Raw genomic sequence first — 23,952 nt, forward strand, 5'->3', positions numbered from 1 at the left:
ATACAAATCTGAGAATATAAATTGACTGCATTCTTGGGGTTCTGTAATCTTAATTTTTGGTGGTTTTATATATTTGGTGGACTGACCTTCTTTTCTGAATGTTTTTCAGGTTCATCCGGGTTGGGGGATACAGACTTTTAAATGTTTGGCTGACATATGCTCGTAACGGCAACAACAGCCCTCTGCTTCATCGAATTCTGCTGACACTTCAGCATTTACCTCTGACCGTGGACCACCTAAAGCAGGTAAAAAGTCTTGGACTGATGTTTTGATCATCTATAAGCAGGATGCAGACTCTAATATTGTGCTATATAATATATTCTTCTGTCTTGAATTTACAGAATAACACAGCTAAACTAGTGAAGCAGCTTAGCAAAACCAGTGAGGATGAAGGTATGGTACATACTGTATGCTGATTTACAATCTTTCAATGTGTTTCTTGCATTTAAAAGTATGTTTAACTTTTTTTATTTTATTTTTTAACCTCAGAAGTTCGGAAGGTAGCACTTATACTTGTCAATGACTGGATGAACGTAATCAGGACCCAGAGTAATCTGTTGCCTGCTGGTGAGTTGGTACTATGTTTATCAGCAGGGGTGTATCTAAAGACTCTCACCTTGTCTATAGAGTTGTCTCTGTAAAGATCAGCCTCCAACCTCCACTTACTCACCTTACATGTGCTCCTTGCTGCTCCACAATTGCCACAGATTAAGGCCTGCAGTTTGGCTGCTAGGCTTGAGTATTGTCTTAGGGAAGCAAGTCGCCTGCTTTCCCATACCAATAAGTTCTATGTAGTGTCATTGGCTGGGGATTTGCTGTGGGGGAACGTAGGTAAGATTAGTAAAGGGTGCTTTTCAGAGACTATATCACTTTGCCCTGCATGAGAAAGAAGGTGGCAGTGTCTCTTTGAGCTAAAGCATTGATGGGCCAGTATAAGTTAATGGTGGTCGCTCCAATGCAGGCTTTATGTTCTCTGGTAGGAAAGATGTGAGGATGAACAACAGCTTCTGGGAGGAAGAGAAACAAGACTTAGCTGTCCCTTCTTTTGCCTATTACATTTTCGTAGCTTTAGGGCATATTGTTTCCCTATGCATATAAAGCTGGAAGTTGTTCCCATACCACATTCTGCTGCCACATAATATGGTAACTAAAGAGGGTGCAGCTTCTATTAAGGGTTGTGTAATTTACAGACATCAGTTTGGATATTAAATAAAGCTTTCGTTTCTGAGAATGGAGTGTGACTGGGTCCGTTATCGCTGCATTTAAATCACGTGTGAGCAATGTCACAAATTTTCACTGCTAGATTATTATTTGTCTTCTGGTCTGGAGTTATTCCTAATCTCCATGTCTGCAAAGTAGCTGTTTGACCGTGATACAGCCCTATAGTTTTAAACATATCCTGTATTTAGCCAAAACGGCACAGTTCTCTCCTAAAATAACTGGGGACATTTAGTTTAGCCCTCCAGGGAGGCTTTACATGGATCGATTTTGAAGATTAACCCAGATATCTGTAAAACCACAGGGTGTTCGCACCTTGTACATCTTAAAACACTATTGTGTATCATGGACTTCAGTGGCGGATTCTCTGTGCTAGAGCTCCCAGATCTGCACATATGACACTGCGTTTATCGAGAATCTCTCTCTCTCTCTCTCTCTCTCTCCCCCTCTCTCCCTCTCTCCTCTCTCTCTCTCCCCTCTCTCTCTCTCTCCCCTCTCTCTCCCCCCTCTCTCTCTCCCCCTCTTGAGTTTATTTTGCATTATGGAAAACACACCAGGGGAATGGTAATAACGGAGGGGGGTGATTTCTTAACAGCAGCTTTGTTCTATGGAGACCACAGCACTCTCTCCCACTGCAGCCACTCCCTAAACCTTACCATTTCAACAAGCCTTACAATTCTCATATGTCTTGCTCTTCTAGAAAAGGAGAAGAAGAAAAAGAAAGAAGACCCAAAAGGACGGTCTCCTGTGCCTGATAAGACTGCAGAAGCCAAAGCTGAGTCCTTTGTAGAGGATCAAGTGGATAGAAAGAAAGAAACACCCAAAATACAGCGCACTACTGCCCCTAGTCATGCAAAGTTCAGATCTACAGGTAAGTGACCACAAGCACTCTCCTCTGTAAATGAACCCTTTTCTCCTATCTTTGACTAATTTTGTTCTTTTACCCTAACACAGGTCTTGAGGTGGAAACGCCATCGCAAGCTCCCATTAAGAAGCCAGCTACTGTTCCACTTATATCGGACAAATACATGAAACCTGTTCCTGTTAAACGACAAAGGTGAGAATAAATAGTGCACACTGTCAGCATTAAATGGTTGTAATGTGTGCATGCTCGGCCAGCAGCTTTGTGGCCTCAGCCAGTAGTCCTGAGTTTAGGAGGCCTGCTGATTCACATGACTCCATTTAAAGGGACTGTTTCCACATAAATGCATTTTATTAACTCTTCAGTGTTTCCTTTTATTACAAGCTGCCTTTTTTTTTTACGTTTACAGCTGTGTTGCTTTGCTTACATTTGTTGTCTTTTACAGTTCGGTTCCACTACCCAGTGATGTAACACCTGCAGAAAAGAAATACAAGCCACTTAATGCTATTCCAAATTCTGCCAAGGAGATCAAAGTGAAGATCATTCCTCCACAGCGTATGTGTCATAACCTACTTTAAAGTATTCCTTAATTTACAGGGGTTGCATTTTTTCACAGTTCACTTAAAGTGAAAACAAGAAAACTGACGGGTAGTGTTTTTATGACAGAAGAGACCCCTTTGGTCCCTTTTGTCATAAACCCTATTCCCTGCCTGTCAGCTTTTGTGTACCTTGAGTTGTGCACTTGCAGCTAAGCGTAGATTTACGGTACAGCTCTGTGTTGTGACAATGTGACTTCAAATGCATGGCATCTCGAATGCGGGTCCCGCGTTTTGTCATTCACACCTCGGCGCTGTCAAATCGTGGGCAGATCCGTGGCAAATCTGCCCGCGATACAAAACGCTGTAGAGTGAATGCAGCCTAAGGATTAGTAGTCTTTTGAAGTGAAGGAAAAACTCTCAATCCACATTAACTATTTTAAGCGCTATGCTACTAGCATTAGTAAATAGGATTGTATATTTTATTTTAAACTTCTATTTCCTCAGCTGCTTCCTGGTTTCTGGCATAGGCTCAGGTGTCTTTTATGGGCATGCATTGAATATAGTTTTAAGTTTGTGATGCTCAGATACAGTTAAAGCAGATCTTCACCCAAAAGGGGACGTTCCACTTTTCCGCCTCCTCCTTTCCTGCCACATTTGGAACTTTTTTGGGGGGAGAGTGGAGAAGCGGGTACCTAGCTTTGATATGTATCTGCTCCCATTTCTGTTCGGATCGAAATTCCCCTTCCCCTGCTGACACGAGCAGAAAGTCAGAGAGGGGATGGAGGAGAGGACACAGGAGGCAGAGCAGGTATGCTGACAACGGTGTCAGGGCTCAGAAGCCCTGCTATATCGTGATCAAAGTACAGAGGTAGGGTATAGCCAGGCAGTATCACAGGTACAACAGGGGACCAAATGACATGACATGCTGTGCTGTATAAGATGCATTAAGGGAACGGGATCTTTTTTTTTTTTGGGGGGGGGGGGTTAACAAACATTTTAATTTCTGCTTTAAGAATGACACATGCAGCTATAGTACTGTTGTCAAACAGATTAATGTAATTCCACTAATAAACACTAGATGGTGATGTAGAGACCATTGTGCATGCTACATAGGACTAGCATTCTTTCAAGATGCTTTTTTAAATTGCAATATTTTAAACTCTTTAGTAAGGCCTCTTTCAAACGGGCGGCTGTTCTGCCACTGTTAAAAGTTTTGTTATTTTGAAAATCTAAGACTCCAGGTACAGCGATCACTTGCAGTTGTACATTGTAATTAGCAGTGTTTATGTGCGGCTGCACGTTTTCCCATTTGTAATCTGCTTCCTGTTTTTCTTTCCTCATTGCCGCTGTTAGCCACAGGAGAAATAGTGCACTGTGGTTATATGCAGATGTCTGCGCTAAATCGGTCCTGGACGCAGTCAAATAATTTTTTTATAGCCACACAAAACCCCATATGATGAAACCGTTGCTAAATGCAGTGTGTGAATGGAGCCATAGAAAAGCATTGTATGAATTTTTAGGTGCGGTAGATAACTTCATCTATCCGCAGTTAAAATCTGTATTCTATCTGCCCTCGTGAAAGGGGCCTAATATCCAATTTTTTTTCCCCCCCTGTAGCTATTGAGAGTTTAGGTTTCTTGGATGCACTGAATTCGGCACCAATGACTGGACTTAAGATTAAAAAGAAGAAGAAAGCAGTTTCTCCAACTAGCAATAAGGTAACTTCACTGCTTAAAAAAACACTGGAATGTTTTTATGGTAGCCTGATATATTTACATAATCTCGAGTATTCATTGGTCATCTGGGATATATAATTCTATAAATACAGGTTGTGTTTAAAATGTTTTTGAAACTGCCCTACAGAGATCTAAAACCACATTTGTATTGTTTATACAGCCCTGTCCATTTGACAGCAAGCCCCAAGGTGATGTACCAGCAGTCACCAAGCCCTCTTCTCCGGAACCAGAGCCCCCAGCTGAGGCAATGGAAGTGGAACGACCTGGAACTCCAGTTCCTGTTGAGCTCCCTGAGCCTATGGACAGTAAGACCTCATTCTATACTCTTCCAGGCTTTAACCATTCCTGTCTATTCTCCTTCTGCATATATTTCTCATATGCCTAATTTGTCTTTCATTTTGCAGTATCAGCATCAGTATCAGTATCCGTATCTGCACCTACACCTGCCCCAGCCCCAGCAGCTGTGAAACCTGCTGAGCCAGAAGTTCCCCAACTAACTAAAAAGGGAAAGAAGAAAAAAAAGGTTAGCTGGCAAGAAGAGAGTCAACTTCGGGAGTACTTCTACTTTGAGTTAGATGAAACGGAGAGAGGTACATGGAATATCCAATCTCTGACATTGTATTTTTGTAGACCACATGGCTCTGTACAGCTTTTAACCGTCTTTCCTTCTATGCCTACTTATAGTTAATGTGAACAAGATTAAGGACTTTGGTGAAGCTGCCAAGCGAGAGATGCAGAAGGATCGTCAGGCATTCCAAAACGCCCGTCGGCTTAGTCATGACACCATGGAGGAAGTCACTCCTTGGGTCTTTCCACGGCCGTTTTTGCACCTGGGAACACTTGTACAAAATGGGAGCAACAGCACAGAAAAGCACACCCAAGCTGAGCGGGAGATGGGCATCCTGCAAGAGCTTTTTCTCTCCAAGGAAAGGTTAGTTTGCATATCGAGCACTGTAAAACAAGTTTCACATGAGCCTTTTGTTTGTTTTTTACAGCATGGTCTGTACACAAGCTTTAAGGGTGTGAATTTATTTTATTCAGACTGCCAAGTTTAAACTTTTTTTTTAATTATTATTCCCTGCAGTGTTCCTGACACCCCACATGAACCGGACCCTGAGCCTTATGAACCGATGCCTCCAAAGCTTATACCACTGGATGAGGTATGTGTTTTTTTTTTTTTTTCTTAAGGTACTACTTCAAGCCACAATGATAGATACCTTTAGTCATCCCCCAGCATGAAGCCCGCCTGACATAACTTTCCTCTCAAATTCAAATAATTTCCTGCAACAAGGTCCTGGCCATCTTCTCTTCATACTATCGCTGTACTTGTTACTTTTTTTTTTTATCTGGTCCAGTTGTATGATTCGTCAGCTCTGGCTTCCTGTTTAAGGGAGCATTTAACAATGGCTAAGAATTTCCAGTGCTGTAACATAACCCATAGGCTCCCATTGTTCAGCCATTGTCAGCACTCCTTCCTCCCCCTGCAGTAGCTGCTCACTGAGGCTGCATTCACACCTGAACGCGGCGTATTGTACCGCGATTTGCCGCGACAAATTGCAGCGTTTTGTCCCTCGATTTGCCGCGACAAAACGCGACGTTTTTTAGCCTACAATAAGCCGGAGGGGTGATTTAACATTGTCGGCTATGTCGAACGCCGAAAGCCGCCTGGAAAAAAAGGGTCCGGGACTTGTTTTGAGCTTCAGGCATACGGCGTTCGGCGTGGAGATGTGAACCATCTCCATAGCCGACAATGTTAAATCACCCCTCCAGCGTATTTCAGGCTGCAATAGCGTCGGGCGTAAAAACGCTTAGGTGTGAATGCAGCCAGACAGTGCCAAAACAGCTGGATCAAGTGACTGGACCAGACTAACAATAGGTAAGTACAAAGATCTCTGCTACAAAGTATGCAGGACAGATGGGAGGCGGGGGGAAGTTTTTAAAAAGTGTTAAGTTAACATTTTTTTCCATTTTAATTACCCTCTCTGACTGCAGCTCATCAGCTTAAAATGATATCACCTTCTCGATCCAGTGGTCTTCACTATGCAGTCATACCTAGCAACACAGCATTCTTCTTTTGAAGATGTGCATCTTGGATCTTCCTTGTCGTGTGCTTGCATGCCCACAGCCCTATGTATTTATAGGTAAGCCATATCTATGATGGCCTGAGTGGTCCAGCAGAGTATTGCTTGCCTATAGAAATAAATAGGGCCTGCTTTCAAAGACAAGGCTGTGTAGGGTTACACAGAGAAGATCACTGGATTTGAGATACTCAGGTAATTGTGGGAGCTGATTAGAGGAAAATCATAAGTTACAGTTGCTCTTTATTAAACACATAAAAAAAAAAGATCTGTCGGCTGGAGAGCATATTTTGTAACTAAAACATTATAATTAGTTACCGTTGTTTGAAACTTGAGTATGAAAGTCATTTTTATTACAAACCTCACTTTTTCTTGCTTTCATTAGGATTGTTCCATGGATGATAGTTCTTATGTTGAATCAATGGATGAAATTGGAGGGTCTCAGTCTCCAGACCTGTCATCTGGTGCTAAGCTACCTCCTGTACTTGCTAACCTAATGGGCAGTGTGGGAAATCCAAAGTCACAAACAAACCCACTGCCAGGCACCATGCAAGAGATTCTGACTTCCATCATGGTGAGTAGATTTGCATGTTGTGCACCATTTGTGATCCATGGTCTATCTTTGTAAATCTAGACTCAGTTCACTTGGCTATAACAGTACTTGCCATAATGATTCTTCTTTTCAGCAGTAACAGCCAATGAGATTTGATAGCTTACCTGGCTAAACATGCATTTTCCTGTTGCATCAGATTTTTAAGTGTTAGTTTTGCATTGTGCTATTTGTATTTATCACTTTTCCACAAATTTTGTGTTGCAGGGAGCCCAGGGTAATGCTAATCCAGAAGATCTGATGAAGCAACCAGACTTCTCCGATAAGATCAAGCAGCTTCTTGGCTCGCTGCAGAACCAGGGTCAGGCCACACCAGCACCAGGTAATTTCTTTTTTTTTTTTCGTGGTCGCAAAGTTTATTGTGTAAGCTACAGTTTTTCCTAAGCAGAAGCAACTAGAAAAACGTTTTCCTCTTGATGCCTACTGCATTAACACAGCATATTGCACATTCATTTGAATGCAAACAAACACAATATAAAACCCGATTTTTCGATAAAATATAAAAAAATGTTACACAGAGTAAATGGATATCTAACATGTCACGCTTTAAAAATGCGCACGATCATGTAATGGCAACATACTTTAGTACGTAACCGCTTCCAGTCCGCGCTATAGCCTAATGACAGCTATAGCGTGAACCTTAATTATGTGCGCTCTGTGATCACCGAGTCAATGATCCCGGCCCCTTACCACGTGATCAGCTGTCAGCCAATGACAGTTGATCATGTGATGTAAACAAAAGATCAGCAATCGGCTCTTTTTCTGCTCGGGCTGACAGCGTGAGCAGAAAAAAAGCCGATCACTGGCTTTTGTCAGAGAGACATCACCCAAGTATCGATGCCCTTCAGTGCCACCCAGCTGTACCCCCTTATCAGTGCCTTTCGAAAGCTGCCATGATACTGAAATTCAGACTTGTGTATACACACACGCACACACTGTGAATCTTGGCATGATTTGTGTATTACAATCAGATGTGTGCAGTAATCCAGTGCCTCTGCGCAACAGCTTTGTGTAGTAAGAGTGGTCACTGCTACTTGTACAGGGTGACTGATCTTGTCTCTGCCCCCTCCTGCCGTTTTCTGCAGGCAGACTGTACTGGGTGGGTGCATGCCTTTTCTTGGGTAATACCTAGGTTTGCAAAGGCATTTGGTGCACACAAAGTATTCTAGCCTTTATGGCTGTTGAGGACCTTATTTCATTGAAGTATTTGTACCTGGAATTTAGCTTTAAAGATCTCTCAGGACTTTAGTTTAATAAAAAAAATGTTTTGTATCTCTTTTCTAGCGGGACCCATGTCTGCCTCCAATGGCTTTCCACCACCTGCACCTAAAAACCCACTACAGCAGCTGCCTCCTCAACATTACCCACCACCCGGGCCTGGTGGGCCATTTCCAGGTAATTTACTTTCGACTTGGCTTGCCATAAAAGTTTTCGGGAGGTTGTAAGACAATCTGTCACTGTTTGCAACGCTTATGAAATAATTGTACAACAAATTCTTTGGGTGCACATGGAAGAAAGGCTTTCCAAACTTTGTCATTAACAGTGCTGCATTGCTTTGTTGGTTAAGGGGATTTCAAACAGCCAAGGTCCTAGTGAAGAAAGTCAAGGCATCTGTTTACCATTTTTTAGCGTGTACCTGAGATCAGAGGAAGGGTTAATTTTGGATAGATTGTAAATGTGTTGTATCATGTTTTCATTGCTGTGTTCCCTTTGGAAAGATGCATCTTCCCTATTTTGGCTTTTGTGTTCACTGTCAACAATGAGAGATCCAAAATATTAATGTTTTTAGCCCAACAGGAGATAAAGGGAAATCTTTCAGTGGGGAACACCTATTCTAGTGACAGCTAATAAGGGGGTTTGATCAGGGCCGGTGCAAGGATCTTTGACACCCTAGGCGAATCCTAATTTTGCGCCCCCCCCCTCCCCGCTGCGCCCCTGACATCACTTTACTCTGCCCTTGCAACACATGTGACCTATCTGACACCCCCCTTATCTGACACATACACTGACCCCCCTCACCTGACACAATGACCCCCCCTCACCTGACACACTGACCCCCCCCCCCTCACCTGACACACTGACCCCCCTTACCTGACACATACACTGTGACTGGCCCACCTGACTCTCACACACACCACACAGACAGAACCCCCACTCGGCACTCCACAGACAGTGTAATGTAGTTCAGAAGGGATCCGTCCTCCTCCTACCTCGGCTGTTTGTGGCTTCATCGTCATCGACCATCATCCAGTCTCTGCTCAGGGGCCAGGCTAGCGCCATCCTCCCGCTCCACAGTGTCCCCGCCGAGACCAGGCCAGCGCCATCCTCCCGCTCCACGGAGGTCAGCTGCTCCTCTCAATGCTCCGGGCTCCCATCTCCATTGAGCCCCGCCCCTCCGCTGCACACACAGACACACAGCGCTGCACCAGAGGGACAGGCTAGAGCAAAGGAGTCCCGGAGCAGCGCTGTGTGACCGGTCTAGAAGATGTAACAGTGCAGCAGGGCGCTCAGCGGGACACATGAGGGATTAGTGGTGGCGGCGCACAACGAGCGATTAGGAGAGGAGAGCCGAGCTCACACAGAACAGGGGCTGTGGTTGCGCCCAGGGCTGGCCTTAGGTGTTCAGGCGCCCTGTGCGAGCAAAGCCTGTGGCGCCCCCCCCATCTTCACCGATAGATAGATAATTTTGAGAAAAAAAGAAAGAAAGAAAGGGAGGAGAAAGAAAGAGAAAAAAAGAAAAGGAAAGAAAGAGAGCGAAAGAGAGAAAAGAAAAGAAAGAAAGAAAGGGAGGAGAAAGAAAAAAAGAAAGAAAAAGAAAGAGAGGAGAAAGAAAGGGAGGAGAAAGAAAGAAAGAAAGAGAAAGAAAAAGGAGAAGGATAGATAGATAGATAATATGACAGATAGAAAGAAAGGGAGGAGAAAGAAAGAAAGGGAGGAGAAAGAAAGAAAGGGAGGAGAAAGAAAGAGAAAAGAAAGAAAGAGAAAAGAAAGAAAGAGAAAAGAAAGAAAGAGAAAAGAAAGAAAGAAAGGGAGGAGAAAGAAAGAAAGGGAGGAGAAAGAAAGAAAGGGAGGAGAAAGAAAGAAAGAGAAAAGAAAGAAAGAGAAAAGAAAGAAAGAAAGAGAAAAGAAAGAAAGAAAGGGAGGAGAAAGAAAGAAAGAAAAGAAAAGAAAGGGAGGAGAAAGAAAGAGAAAGAAAGAAAGAAAGAAAGGGAGGAGAAAAAAGGAAAGAAAGAAAGAAAGAAAGGGAGGAGAAAAAAGGAAAGAAAGAAAGGGAGGAGGAAGAAAGAAAGAAAGAAGAAAGAAAGAAAGGGAGGAGAAAGAAAGAAAGAAAGAAAGAAAGAAAGGGAGGAGAAAGAAAGAAAGAAAGAAAGGGAGGAGAAAGAAAGAAAGAAAGAAAGAAAGAGAAAAAGAATGAAAGATAGATAATCTGACAGATAGATAGATAGATAGATAGATAGATAGATAGATAATCTGACAGATAGATAGATAGATAGATAGATAGATAATCAAATAGATAGATAGATAATCTGACATCTTCACCGATAGATAGATAATTTTGAGAAAAAAAGAAAGAAAGAAAGAAAGGGAGGAGAGAGAAAGAAAGAAAGAACGAAAGAGAAAAGAAAGAAAGAAAGAAAGGGAGGAGAAAGAAAGAAAAGAAAAGAAAAGGAAAGAAAGAGCGAAAGAGAGAAAAGAAAAGAAAGAAAGAAAGGGAGGAGAAAGAAAAAAAGAGAAAGAAAAAGAAAGAAAAGAAAGGGAGGAGAAAGAAAGGGAGGAGGAGAAAGAAAGAAAGAAAGAAAGAAAAAGGAGAAAGAGAGATATATAGATAGATAGATAGATAATCTGACAGATAGAAAGAAAGGGAGGAGAAAGAAAGAAAGGGAGGAGAAAGACAGAAAGAAAGAAAGAAAGAGAAAAGAAAGAAAGAAAGAAAGAAAGAAAGAAAGAGAGGAGAAAGAAAGAAAGAAAGGGAGGAGAAAAAAGGAAAGAAAGAAAGGGAGGAGGAAGAAAGAAAGAAAGGGAGGAGAAAGAAAGAAAGGGAGGAGAAAGAAAGAAAAGAAAGAAAGAAAGAAAGAAAATAAGAAAGAAAGGGAGGAGAAAGAAAGAAAGAAAGGGAGGAGAAAGAAAGAAAGAAAGGGAGGAGAAAGAAAGATAGATAGATAGATAGATAGATAATCTGACAGATAGATAGATAGACAGATAGATAGATAGATAGATAGATAGATAGATAGATAGATAGATAATCTGACAGATAGATAGATAGATAGATAATAGGGAGAGAGAAAGAAAGAAAGGTGAAGAGAGAGAGAGAGAGAAGGGAATGAAGGCCACCCCTACATCAGTGTACAGTGTACTCACTCACTGGATGGATATCACACTCCTCCATCTTTCCCTTCTGTTTGCTGTGCTTAAAAATTCCCGCCCACATCCCCTGTATGCCGGGGAGAGTGGGCGGGGCAGACACAAGGAGAGGAGGGGAGGAGTAAAAGCAGCTCCTCTCCTCTAACTGGCTGTGTGGGCAGCAAGGGGAGGGGATAGATGTCAGAGCTGGCTGTGATACGCCCAGCTCATCTCTCTCTCTCTGGAGCTCTCAGTGTGCTCCGATCCCCCTGCTGATCTGTCCCACTCGCAGCTGGCACTTGCGCCCTAGGTGGTAGTGCGCTCCAAGCGGCTGCTTACTTCGCTTAGTGGTAGCGCCGGCCCTGGGTTTGATTATATTACTACTTATTGTCTTTTGTGGCTCTGTGACCAGAAGTGTAGGGAAATCTCCCCAACAGCACATTAGACTACAAAGTCCACCAGCTGCTGAAGGGGGTCCAGATTTTTTATTTACCATTATTCTGATTTTATTTATAACTCCAGTCCAATAAAAGTCATTCTTTTAAAGGGGTCATAAAGGTTTGTTTCTTTTCTAAATATGTTCCTTTAAGCTAGTGCATTTTTGGTTAACTTACATTTTCCTTCAATTTCCCTTCTAAATGTTTTATTGCTTTGTCTGAATTTCTCACTTCCTTTTTCTCATCAGTAAGCTTGCCCCCACCGTCTGGCTGGGGGTTAGTCAGCCAGAACAGCTTACTGAGGAGGAACAGGCAGTGAGAAATTCATACAAAGAAAAAAAAACATTTAGAAGGGAAAACTAAGGAAAAGGTAAGTGAACCAACAATGCACTAGCTTAAAGGAACCTATTTGGAAAATAAAAAAACGAACCTTTACAACCCCTTTAAGCCATGATGATTGGATGATGGCCTATCAAGGTGGTAATGGAGTTTTTTATATTATCAATCACAGGTGCCACATAGCATCCCTGTGGGTTTCTGTACCATCAAATTCACTAACTTAAAGGGTTAGTTCACCTTTAACAAAAACTGCTTATGCAGGTAAGGGGCACCTGTAGATAAAAACAAACTGTGCAGCTTTGACTAAAATAAGCAAAGCCTTAACAACAAATCCGAAAAGGATAATACCTTTTTTCTGGGGGTATTTCAGACACGCTTCGGGAGGTATGTCAATGGCCTACACCTATAGCAAGGGTCCCTTACCTAGATAGGCAGTTTTTTTTTGGCAAAGCTGAAACAACCCTTTAAGCATACAAAGAAAAACCTTTTGGGAGTTTTATCCACTCGGTTAACTTTTTATGTTCCTTATTCCTTGGTATGCTTAAAAAAAAAATCTGCTTGTAACTGGTTTAGAGTTTTCTAAAGCTAGGTTCACACATGTCCAGCTCCTGTTTTGTTCACCTGATCGGGTGTGATTCAGGTGCAAATATTTACTTGAATTTGCTCTTGAACCCGGACTCAAAATCGCACAGGACTCTTTCCAAAAAGAACCCGACATGTAAAGCGGCTCCATTGAAAGCCTGTCTGGTTCATATGTTTTGCGAATCTGATTTGCATATATGTGAACCAAGCCTAAGGCTCTTCAGAAAATGGTTAGCACTATATAAATAAGTGAATGCAATCTTGTTTGGTTACCTATATCTGTCATGCCAGTCCTTGAAATACTGAAGTAATACTTGTTGACAAATCCATGCAGTAAGGATTTAAACAGAAACTTAACATATGTTTTTATTTTTTGTAGGGCCACATGGACCTCCTGGTGGTCCACGAATGATGGGTCCACCTCCTCCACAACATGAAGGTTATTGGGAACCGCCACCAAATGAAATTAGAGGTGATCATCATGAGCCCATGGTGGGGAGAGGAGGCGGAATGAGAGGGGATAGAGGACATCCTCCCCCATTTCACAGAGGCAGAGGAAGCAGAGGAGGTGACCCAGGATTCAGAGGACGAGGTGGAAGGGGAGGAGAAAGGGGGCCTCGTGGACGCGATGGTCCATACAGTATAGGCCATGGAGGAGAGCACAGGGGCCATGGAGGAGAGCACAGGGGCCATGGAGGAGAGCACAGAGGCCATGGAGGAGAGCACAGGGGCCATGGAGGAGAGCACAGAGGCCATGGAGGGGAGCACAGGGGCCATGGAGGAGAGCACAGAGGCCATGGGGGAGAGCACGGACATGGTCAAGGCGGAGGTAAATTATTATTATTATTATTATTCTCATAAATATTCGATTATGAAATCTTTAAAGACATAAAATCTATGTCATGGTTTACAAATATCTTTTTTTTTTTTTTTCAGATATGTCCTTTCGACCGGTGTGTCGACATTTCAGATACAAGGGCAGCTGTCGATATGAAAACGATTGTGCCTTCTACCACCCAGGAATTAATGGACCACCTCTACCTTAAAAACTGACCAAATCAGTGTTTTCCTGAAAAAAAACGAACAAATTGAACTTTATAACATTATGGCTTCTGTGAGGCCTACATTTTTTCCTTCAGTATACTTTCTGTTACTTGAAAAAAAAAGTCAGTCTCTTTTCCACTCCTTACTGGGTGACCTTGAAATACCACTGATGAAGATGAGACCTTTTGGCTTTTTCCAGTTGTCTTTTTTTTCTTGCACATTTTTCAGTGTTGGCCATCCCAGCATTCATTATCTTCTGACAACCCAATAACACTAAATACATGGCGGTGGCTTATCCATAGCTGGGTAACTTGGCTCCTCTCTTCAGTGCAACTTCAAAGAAAAACTTGCAAAGACTTACAAGTATTAACACTGACTGCTGACTTTTACACTAAAATGGGAATATTTCCCAAAATATGCACTGTGGTGTACTAGACCAGCAATGGAAATCTCTCAACTATCTGTGTTTTATACTTTTTTTTTTTTTATATTTATAAAAATATGTATGTTGAGAAGTTATGAGCTATGTTCATCAGTAGTGATGAGCTCGGGTTCAAGCTCTAGGTTCAGTCCGAACCTAGAGATTAGCTGCCATTGCTGGGCCAATGACGTGTGGGTAGGAGATTTGCCATCCTGCAGCTGACATACACAAAGAAGCAGGGATGCTCAAGACATCATTGACCCAATATGAGTTCAGGACCATATTGGGTTAGAGTATAAAGGTAAAACTTTTAGTTTTGGATAGAGTAGAGAGGAATTGGAACACCTGTCGGTTTATATTGCTGTCTGTGCCCCCCATTAATGAGATTCACCCTCCTCTATTTGTCCTGTTTACCATTATCGTTGAAAGTAAAAGAACCCCAAATTTTGGGTTGTCCCCAGAAAAGTAACAGGGAAAATCTTTCAATAGGGATGCTAGTTATAGTAACCTGGGAGTTCCCAAGGAATTCCCTTCATTTTCAGATGTTTCCCCTCATTTCTGTTTGGCTGTGGTACAGGAAATGTAGGCAAATCTCTGCAATGGGATACAGATGGCGAAAAAAAAAATATGGAAATAAAAAAAGTTTTGCCTATAGTTCTACTTTAAGTCAGAAGCATCCCTGCTGCACAGCTGCATGTATACAAAATGGGCCCTACCGTACTTGCATCATTGACCTACTTTGGCCCACAGCTCATCCCTAATCAACAGTATATATACTAAGTTTGAAGTTTTGATACCAGTTTAATACAGTTTTTTGTTATCGCTCCCAAAGTGTATTTACATACAGTGTTAAAGGGGGAAACTCTGGCTTTCAGTCTCATTGGTACCACAAAGTGGGAAGGAGGTTTTGGTTTCTGTTCTGGAAAATTGTTTTCTGTGAAAACTGTTTGAGAATATATTGTATCACTTTTAATGTATTTTTGCTTTTTATGGGTCCCTAAAAAATTCCTTTGTTTGGGACTTATTTGTAAACTTTGTAGATGATAAATAAATCCAATGAGAAGGTGATGTGTTTTGATTATGAGTCTTATGCTACAATTTCACCAGAAGATACTTTAAAGCTGAGCCCCGCACAAAAATCAGTGAATCAAGTGGCTCCGCTTGCTCAGGGAGGAATCTGTGTCTGCTGTTTCCCACTGAGCAGGTGGATGACAGGTCCAGTGTCCGCTCCACTATGCAGAGCGGACATGGACATACACCCCGCTGTTCTCTATGGGGTTGTTAGATGAAATGAGCAGGCAGTTCGCTTCCAACCGTCATCCAATCCGATCTCCCGGACAGAATCCCCATCAGCTTGTTTTCTCTTCCGTTCATAGATGGCACATCATCCTTTGACAGTAGGGTTATATCCGCTTCCCTTTAGGAGAGTTTAGGCAGAAAAAAAGCACTTTAAGTGTTAACAACACATTCCTCAGTGCAGCTCCTCCCAGGGGGCGTGGCCCCCCGGGTATAACCCACACCCTGCTCTAGCAGCCTTAGTTTTTTCCTGCCTAACGACAGGAGAGGTCAGGCACTTCTGGAGATTTTTTTTTTTTTTTTTTCTGGAGATTTTTTTTTTTTTTTTTCGCTTTTTATTATTTTGTTCCTGCATTTTTGTATCCTGAGATTCTTCTATCAACAGCTGGCTGGGTGACAGGCTGGGTCTTGACTCTTGTAGTCCCCCCATGTTCGGCCATCGAGCGTGTGCCGGCTCTTAGCTCAGCTTTGGGACGTCCACGACAGGCCCCGTTGCTCCAGGGGCGGCCGGGGAATTTCGGTTCTAGGGCACACATATGACCGGTCTTTTATGGCTTTGTCACAGTGTGTCTGGCCGACAGCCATGCCGTTTAGCGGACGTTGCTTCTCCACACACGCATAGGCTCTCTCAGACCGCGCTGCACCGGGAGGGGTGGTGAATTTCCCGGGGGGCCCCCCCATGCTCTGTAACGGCCGGGAGGTGACCGTGGGCACTTCTGCTTTGCAGGTAGGTGACACAGCGGGGGGGCATTGGGAGGCCTGGACAGGTACTTCTCCCCTGTAAGCCTGAGTTAACCCTTGCTGCCCCTCCCCCTGCCACATCTGCTATGGCAATGTCGGTGGTGTTTTTTCTCGCCAGGTTGAAGCGGCTGGTGGCCGGCTGGGGGGTATATTAGCGCCCCCCTCCCTGGCCTGCTTCTGGGGTTATTTCTGACACTATTGTCAGATGATACGGGCTTAACCCACGCGCACAGTGAGAGCGACTCTGGTCAGGGTCGGTTACTTGGAGCTAGTTTTTTCTGCATAATACTCAGGACTTGAGGATGGGGCGGGGGCACCTGCTGTGCCAGTCCTTTTTGGGTCCCGCAAACCGCCATGCAGTGTGTTCCTTTTTTGGGACAGTTTGTTTTCAAGGAATGGGATATGCCACAGACAGTTTTTGCTTGCGACTCGTTGTCTTTTTGTGGAGGACCTTTTTAGTAAAGTGGGTCTCTCCTCCGTCCGTGGACCCTCCAGTGTCCGGGTTGAGTTCCACCATGTGGATGGGGCTCCTGCCTTTGAGGACCCCGCGGATGGGAGAATGGAGGCTGTGGCCCGCTCCATCTTCGCGGTAGGGGGTTCGGCTGTGAGCCCGGTTTTGGCCGGGGCTCTGGTGCCACGGTGACTGTACGAGCAAAGTTTTTTGCTGCAGGAGCAGGATGCTTCCGAGACCTGCAAGGACCTGGCTGAACGATTAGTTCTGGGTCTTAAATGTGTCTGTGAGTCGGTCCTGGTTACGCTCTTGCTTCCAGGGCTTCCGCCTATGCGGTGGTACTGCGCCGCCTTGTGTGGCTGAAGTGCTGGTCTGCGGACCAGTCCTCAAAGAAGGCCTTGGTGGATTGCCTTTTTAGGGGTGAACGGTCCTTTTGGGACTTCCCTGAATGGCATCATTATGGATGCCACGGGTGGTAAGAGCATGCTGTTCCCACAGTCTGGGAAGGGCTGGGGACCCCGCCATGGGCAAGGACCCTCCTTTACTACCCCCAAGCGTTTTTTTCGCCCACCCTTTACGGTGGGGGGAGGTTTGCAAGGTGCTAAGACCCCCGCTGCGGGGCAGCAGCGCACCTGGTTCCGCAAGCCTAACAAGCCTCCCTCCGTAGAAGCCATTCACTGGTGAAACTAGTCAGGGCGCTTGCTACACCATACATTTGAAGGATCCCCGCGTTCCACCGAAGCAGGACGAGGCAGCTTTAACTCTGCCTGGTAACCTGTCAGCGGTGTGAGGAGGAGACACTGATGCAGATCGCATGAGGATCTGGTGATATTTTCAAATGCCTATTACTGTTTGAATGAATGGTCCTTAACCAGTTCCCGACCCCCGCATGTACATATACGTCCACAATATGGCACGTACAGGCACATGGGCGTACACGTACGTCCTCGCCTATTAGCGGGTGGGGGGTCCGATCGGGACCCCCCCCGCTACATGCGGAGGTCGGGTCCGCTCGGGGAGCGATCCGGGACCACGGCGCGGCTATTTGTTTATAGCCGCTCCGTCGCGATCGCTCCCCGGAGCTGAAGAACGGGGAGAGCCGTGTGTAAACACGGCTTCCCCGTCCTTCACTATGGCGGCGCATCGATCGCGTCATTCCCTTTATAGGGAAGACACGATCGATGACGTCATTCCTACAGCCACACCCCCAAACAGTTGTAAACACATACTAGGTGCACCCTAACTCCTACAGTGCCACCTGTGGTTAACTCCCAAACTGCAACTGTCATTTTCACAATAAAGAATGCAATTTAAATGCATTTTTTGCTGTGAAAATGACAATGGTCCCAAAAATGTGTCAAAATTGTCCGAAGTGTCCGCCATAATGTCGCAGTCACAAAAAAAATTGCTGATCGCCGCCATTAGTAGTAAAAAAAAAAAAATTAATAAAAATGCAATAAAACTATCCCCTATTTTGTAAACACTATAAATTTTGCGCAAACCAATCGATAAACGCTTATTGCGATTTTTTTTACTAAAAATAGGTAGAAGAATACGTATCGGCCTAAACTGAGGAAAAAAAATGTTTTTATATATGTTTTTGGGGGATATTTATTACAGCAAAAAGTTAAAAATATTGCATTTTTTTCAAAATTGTCGCTCTATTTTTGTTTATAGCGCAAAAACTAAAAACCGCAGATGTGATCAAATACCACCAAAAGAAAGCTCTATTTGTGGGGAAAAAAGGACGCCAATTTTGTTTGGGAGCCACGTCGCACGACCGCGCAATTGTCTGTTAAAGCGACGCAGTCCCGAACTGTAAAAACACCTTGGGTCTTTAGGCTGCATATTGGTCCGGGGCTTAACTGGTTAAAGCATCTGGTTCCATGATAGAAGCTGTCCACTGAGATCCATGGTTAATGAAGTGTTATTCACTGAAAGGCGTATTTTATATTTCATTGCGGTGAGTTTGAACCCCGACGGGGCGAGTGATCACAACTGGTGAATTAAGAAGATTTTTGGTGGATGGTGCACGCTGCTAATTTTCTTTCTTTTTCAACACTCCTTCTGGGACATTTCTCATCTGCTTCTTAGCATTGATTTTTGGACTGCTTGGTGGGAGTGATAACACCACCTATAGAGTAGCGCTGTTGTGCTTTATTTTTGTTGAATGGACTTACCTTTTCAATAAGTGTTAAAGTACTTGTTTATATATGCTTTTCTTTCTAAACAGCTGCTTTTGTTTAGGTTGTCTGCTATTCATTTAGCAGTTAACCTAAGATTTGGATCTTTTTTCTTTTACTCTAGGTTGTGTATAGGTATTCATCCAAGTGGCGCTAAGCAGTGTATATAGGCCTCTTTTACACTACTTTATTAAGCCTGCGGACATGCCTGCTTCCGCCTGAAGGTCTGCCCCCGCCCGTGTCTCGGGTGGGGGACCGGCTTCGCGAAATCGCGGTTCAGTGGACGACCGTTGGGGGTTTGCGAATAGTTTCCTCGGGGTACGAGTTAGGCCCCGTACAGACGAGCGGACAGTCCGATGAAAACGGTCCGACGGACCGTTTTCATCGGACATGTCCGCTCAGAGATTTCGGTCTGCTGGTTGTACACACCATCAAACCGAAATCCGCGCGTTGACGTTGCTGCGCCGTCGACGTGCGCGACCCTGGAAGGTCAATGCTTCCACGCATGCGTCGAATCACTTTGACGCATGCGAGGGATGGCGGCCCAGCGGACATGTCTGGTAAGTCGTACAGACGACCGAACATGTCCGACGGACAGGCTTCCAGCGGACATGTTTCTTAGCATGCTAAGAAACATTTGTCCGCTGGAAACCTGTCCGATCCGCCGGACATTTGTCCGGTCGTGTGTACGAGGCCTTAGAGTTTCTCTCTCGTCTACCAAACAGGATTTTTTTTCCCTCTGGCTTCCTCCGGTTTGCTCTGTCGGGGGCTGTCCAGGATCTTCTGGTCGGGAGTGATTGTGCCAGTTCCCTCGATGGAATGGTCTCAGGGGTATTACTCCAATCTGTCCATCCAATCCTGAGCCCCAAGGCCCTCGTTTTGTTTTTGTCAAAGTGCAAAATTTCAGGATGGGGATTTTCTGGCGTCCTTGGATGTCATGAACGCGTACCTGCATGTCCCCATATGTTCAAAGCACCAGAGATTCTGGGCTTTGCAGTCAGGGAGGACCATTTTCATTTTGTGGCCCTCCCGTTCAGCTTGGTGTTGACGCCACGGGTTTTCACCGAGGTGCTCGTCCCGATACTGGCCCGGCTGTGACAGCGGGGGTTTGTTATCATGGGATGTCTGGACGACATTCTCCTACGAGCTTCTTCGAGCTCTGAATTGGTGAAGCCGTGTCTGTCACGTGTCCGACTCTCCAAGAGTTCGGCTGGTTTCTGTATTGTCCAGAAGTCAGTGTTGATTCCGTCTCAGGGACTGGAATTCCTGGGACTAGTCCTGGATTCTGCCGGGGCGGGAGTTTTTTTCTCCTAAGGGAAAAAATTCAGACTTTGCAATCTGTTGAGCAGCAGTTGTCGACCTAGAAGAGGTCATCTCTGCGATTCGGCATGAGGGTTCTGGGTCTGATGGTGGCCTCTTTCGAGGCGGTTCCGTATGCCCAATTCCACACCGGGGTGCTACAGGGAACTGCTGTCACGTTGGGACAAGCTTCCGTCATCTCTGGATTACCAGGTTCATTGAGTCAACTGGTCAGGTTTCCCCTGGTGTGGTGGCTGGCGTATTCTGGTGCTTCGGGCCGGGAAGTCGTTTTTCTGCCGTGCCACTGGACAGTGGTCACGACGGATGCCAGCCGCTCCGGTTGGGGGGGCGCGCGCGTTTGGGGCACCCAGTCAGCCTAGGGGCGCTGGACTCAGGAGGAGTCCCGCCTACCGATCAATATTCTGGAGCTCCGAGCAATCAAGCTGTGCCTTGCTAGGTGGTCCCTGGATCTGCAGGGCCGACGGATCAGGATCCAGTCCGACAACACCACGGCCGTGGCGTACGTCAATCATCGGGAAGGCAGACAGAGTTCTGCTGCGACGGAGGTCGCGCACATCCTTCGGTGGGCCGAAGAGCCGGAACGGACCTTATCGGCCATGTACATTCCGGGAGTACGGAATTGGCAAGCCGATCTTCCTAAGTCGAACGGCACTAGACCAAGGAGAGTGGTCTCTCCACCCGCAGGGGCTCTGTGCCAAAAGTGGGGCACTCCGAACGTGGACCTTCTAGCGTCCCGCCTCAACCGGAAAAGGTGCCACGATTGTGGCCAGGTCAAGAGACCCGTGGGCGGACGCGTCTGGCGCGTTGATGGCTCCTTGGGGTCACTATCGCCTATTCTACACCTTCCCTCCTCGGAAGCTTCTTCCTTGCCCGCTGCGCAGAGTGGAAGCCGAGGGGATTCTATCAATCCTGATTGGCCGCGTCGCTCCTGGTACGCGGACCTGGTGCGTCTGGTGGCAGACGCCCCCTAGCGTCTTCCCCTGGGAGATGATCTTCTGTTACAGGGTCCGATCTTCCACCCTGTTTTACAACCACTGGCTTTAGCGGTGTGGCTGTTGAGAGCCAGGGACCGAGGCCTATTGGGCTCGGTGGTCTCTAACGTGCTGCGTGCACGGAAGTCTACCTCACGTAGGATTTACCATCATACGTGGAAGGCCTACATCTCTATGTGTGAGGAGATGAAATGGCACCCTCGTACATACAAAAAAAACAGGATTCTGCTGTTTTTACAGCAGGGAGTGGATCAGGCCCCATGATGCAGGGGATTGTTTTGGCCAGGCCCACCCATTTGTCAGGTCTGATGGTGCCCTGCTTTTATTTGTGTCTCAATCCCCTCAGATGGCATTGCTTTGGGACATCCCACATAGTAATTACTATGATGCTCTGTGTCCTGTGATGTACGATAAAGAAAAAATAGGATTTTTGTACTCACCGTAAAATCCATTTCTCTGAGTTCATGGACGGACACAGTAGCCTTTGACCTTAGGGTTATATCCGCTTCCTTCCAGGAGAGTTAGGCAGAAACAAAGCACTTTAAGTGTTAACACTTTACTCAGTGCAGCTCCTCCCAGGGGGCGTGGTTCCCCCGGGTATAACCCACACCCTGCTCTAGCAGCTCCAGTTCGTAACAAGCAGTACAAACAAAAGGAGGGGTGGGTGCTGTGTCCGTCCATGAACTCAGAGAAATGGATTTTACAGTGAGTACAAAAATCCTATTTTCTCTTCTGTTCATGGACGGACACAGCAGCCTTTGACCTTAGGGACGTCCCCAAGCAGTGTCAAAAAATTTGAGGGGTGGGAAAAACAACACAGCAAACCAAGCTACACCCCAAACAAAATCGGAGTAACTCAACGGAGGAACTCCAACTTTAAACTGCCGCCTGTAACACCTTGCGGCCGAAGGAGGCATTAGAAAATGCACTCACATCCACCTTGTAAAACTTTGAAAAAGTGTGGACCGACGACCAGGTCGCTGCCTTACACACCAGTAACACAGAGGCTTGATACCGGAAAGCCCAAGAGGCACCGATCCCCCTGGTCGAATGCGCCGTGACCCTAAAGGGAGGCGCCCGCCCCTTTAGGGCATAGGCCTGAAGCACAACCTGTCGTATCCACATAGAAATGGTGGCCGACGAGACTGCCAGACGTATTCTGGGACCAGACACCGACACGAACAGTGAGTCCGACTTCCGGAACGGAGCCGTAGCAGAGAAGTACACTCGTAGGGCCCGAACCACATCCAGGGAATGTAAAGTGGCCTCCTTCTGGTTTTTCGGCTGAGGACATAAGGATGGAAGAACAATGTCCTCATTAATGTGGAAAGCCGAAACCACTTTCGGGAGAAAAGACAGCTGCGGCCGCAGCACCACCTTATCCTTATGGATGACCAAATAGGGAGCCTTGCAAGACAAGGCCGCCAGTTCAGATACTCGTCTGATTGAGGTAATTGCTACCAGAAAAAAAAAAAAAACCTCTTTTGTGACAGAGTCAACAAAGGGATCTTTCGGATGTCCCCAAAGGGAGCATCCTGAAGCACCGAAAGGACTAAATTCAAGTCCCATGGGGGGGGCAGAATCCTAGACACCACGTATGAACGAGGGTGCCACTTCATCTCCTCACACATAGAGATGTAGGCTTTCCACGTACGATGGTAAATCCTACGTGAGGTAGACTTCCGTGCACGCAGCATGGTAGAGACCACCGAGCCTAACAGGCCTCGGTCCATCAGTACCTGGCTCTCAACAGCCACGCCGTTAAAGCCAGCGACTGTAAAGCAGGGTGGATGATCGGACCCTGCGACAGAAGATCTGTTCTCAGAGGTAGACGCCAGGGGGCGTCTGCCACCAGACGCACCAGGTCCGCGTACCAGGAGCGGCGCGGCCAGTCTGGGGCTATCAGGATTGTTGGAATCCCTTCGGCTTCCACTCTGCGCAGCAGGCGAGGAAGAAGCTTCAGAGGAGGGAAGGCGTAAATCAGTCGATAGTGACCCTAAGGAGCCACCAACACGTCCGCCCACGGGTCCTTCGACCTGGCCCTGAATCGTGGCACCTTCCGGGTTGAGACGGGACGCTAGAAGGTCCACGTCTGGAGTGCCCCACTTTTGGAACAGACCCCCGAAACACTTCCGGGTGAAGTGACCATTCTCCTGGGTCCACTGATTGGCGACTTAAGTAGTCGGCTTGCCAATTCTGAACACCCGGAATGTACACGGCCAATAGAGCCGGAACGGACCTTTTGGCACACCGAAGGGTGTACGCTACTTCCAGCGCTGCAGCCGAGCTTCGTGTGCCTCCCTAAAGATTGACATACGCCACGGCCGTGGCGTTGTCGGACTGGATCCTGACCGGTCGGCCCTGCAGCTCCAGGGACCACCCGGCAAAACACAGCTTGAGTGCTCGGAGCTCCAGAACATTGATCGGCAGGCGAGACTCCTCCTGAGTCCAGCGCCCCTGGGCTGACTGGGTGCCCCAAACGCCCCCCCAGCTGGAGAGGCTGGCATCCGTTGCGACCACTGTCCAGTGACATGGCAGAAATGACTTCCCGGTTTGAAGCACCGGAGACGTCAGCCACCACACCAGGGAAGACTTGACCAGTTGACTCAACTGAATCTGGTAATCCAGAGAAGACGGGAGCCTGTCCCAACGTGACCGAATCTCCTTCTGTAGTTCCCTGGTGTGGAATTGGGCATAAGGAACTGCCTCGAAAGAGGCCACCATCAGACCCAGAACCCTCATGCTGCAGAATCGAAGAGACG

General features: G+C 46.0%; 1 protein-coding gene across 4 annotated transcripts in view; it reads left to right on the forward strand.

Moving 5' to 3' along the window:
- The window catches only part of LOC120913491 (serine/threonine-protein phosphatase 1 regulatory subunit 10-like), a 30,177-nt gene extending 15,585 nt beyond the window's left edge, over window positions 1-14,592 (forward strand). For 2 of the 4 annotated variants that reach the window (XM_040323454.1, XM_040323455.1), the window contains 16 exons: window positions 110-245; window positions 342-393; window positions 490-567; window positions 1,919-2,089; window positions 2,173-2,275; window positions 2,526-2,635; window positions 4,237-4,337; window positions 4,516-4,660; window positions 4,760-4,945; window positions 5,040-5,286; window positions 5,440-5,515; window positions 6,819-7,007; window positions 7,251-7,365; window positions 8,328-8,438; window positions 13,122-13,571; window positions 13,679-14,592. In XM_040323454.1, the coding sequence (XP_040179388.1) occupies window positions 110-245; window positions 342-393; window positions 490-567; window positions 1,919-2,089; window positions 2,173-2,275; window positions 2,526-2,635; window positions 4,237-4,337; window positions 4,516-4,660; window positions 4,760-4,945; window positions 5,040-5,286; window positions 5,440-5,515; window positions 6,819-7,007; window positions 7,251-7,365; window positions 8,328-8,438; window positions 13,122-13,571; window positions 13,679-13,788 (2,380 nt within the window). In that variant the 3' untranslated portion in view covers window positions 13,789-14,592. The remainder of the gene's footprint in view (window positions 1-109; window positions 246-341; window positions 394-489; window positions 568-1,918; window positions 2,090-2,172; window positions 2,276-2,525; window positions 2,636-4,236; window positions 4,338-4,515; window positions 4,661-4,759; window positions 4,946-5,039; window positions 5,287-5,439; window positions 5,516-6,818; window positions 7,008-7,250; window positions 7,366-8,327; window positions 8,439-13,121; window positions 13,572-13,678) is intronic. The other 2 variants (XM_040323457.1, XM_040323456.1) reach the window with 2 other exon arrangements.
- Window positions 14,593-23,952: the final 9,360 nt, after the last annotated feature.

Source organism: Rana temporaria, chromosome 9, assembly GCF_905171775.1.
Source record: "Rana temporaria chromosome 9, aRanTem1.1, whole genome shotgun sequence".
In the NCBI taxonomy this organism is placed as follows: Eukaryota; Metazoa; Chordata; class Amphibia; order Anura; family Ranidae; genus Rana; species Rana temporaria.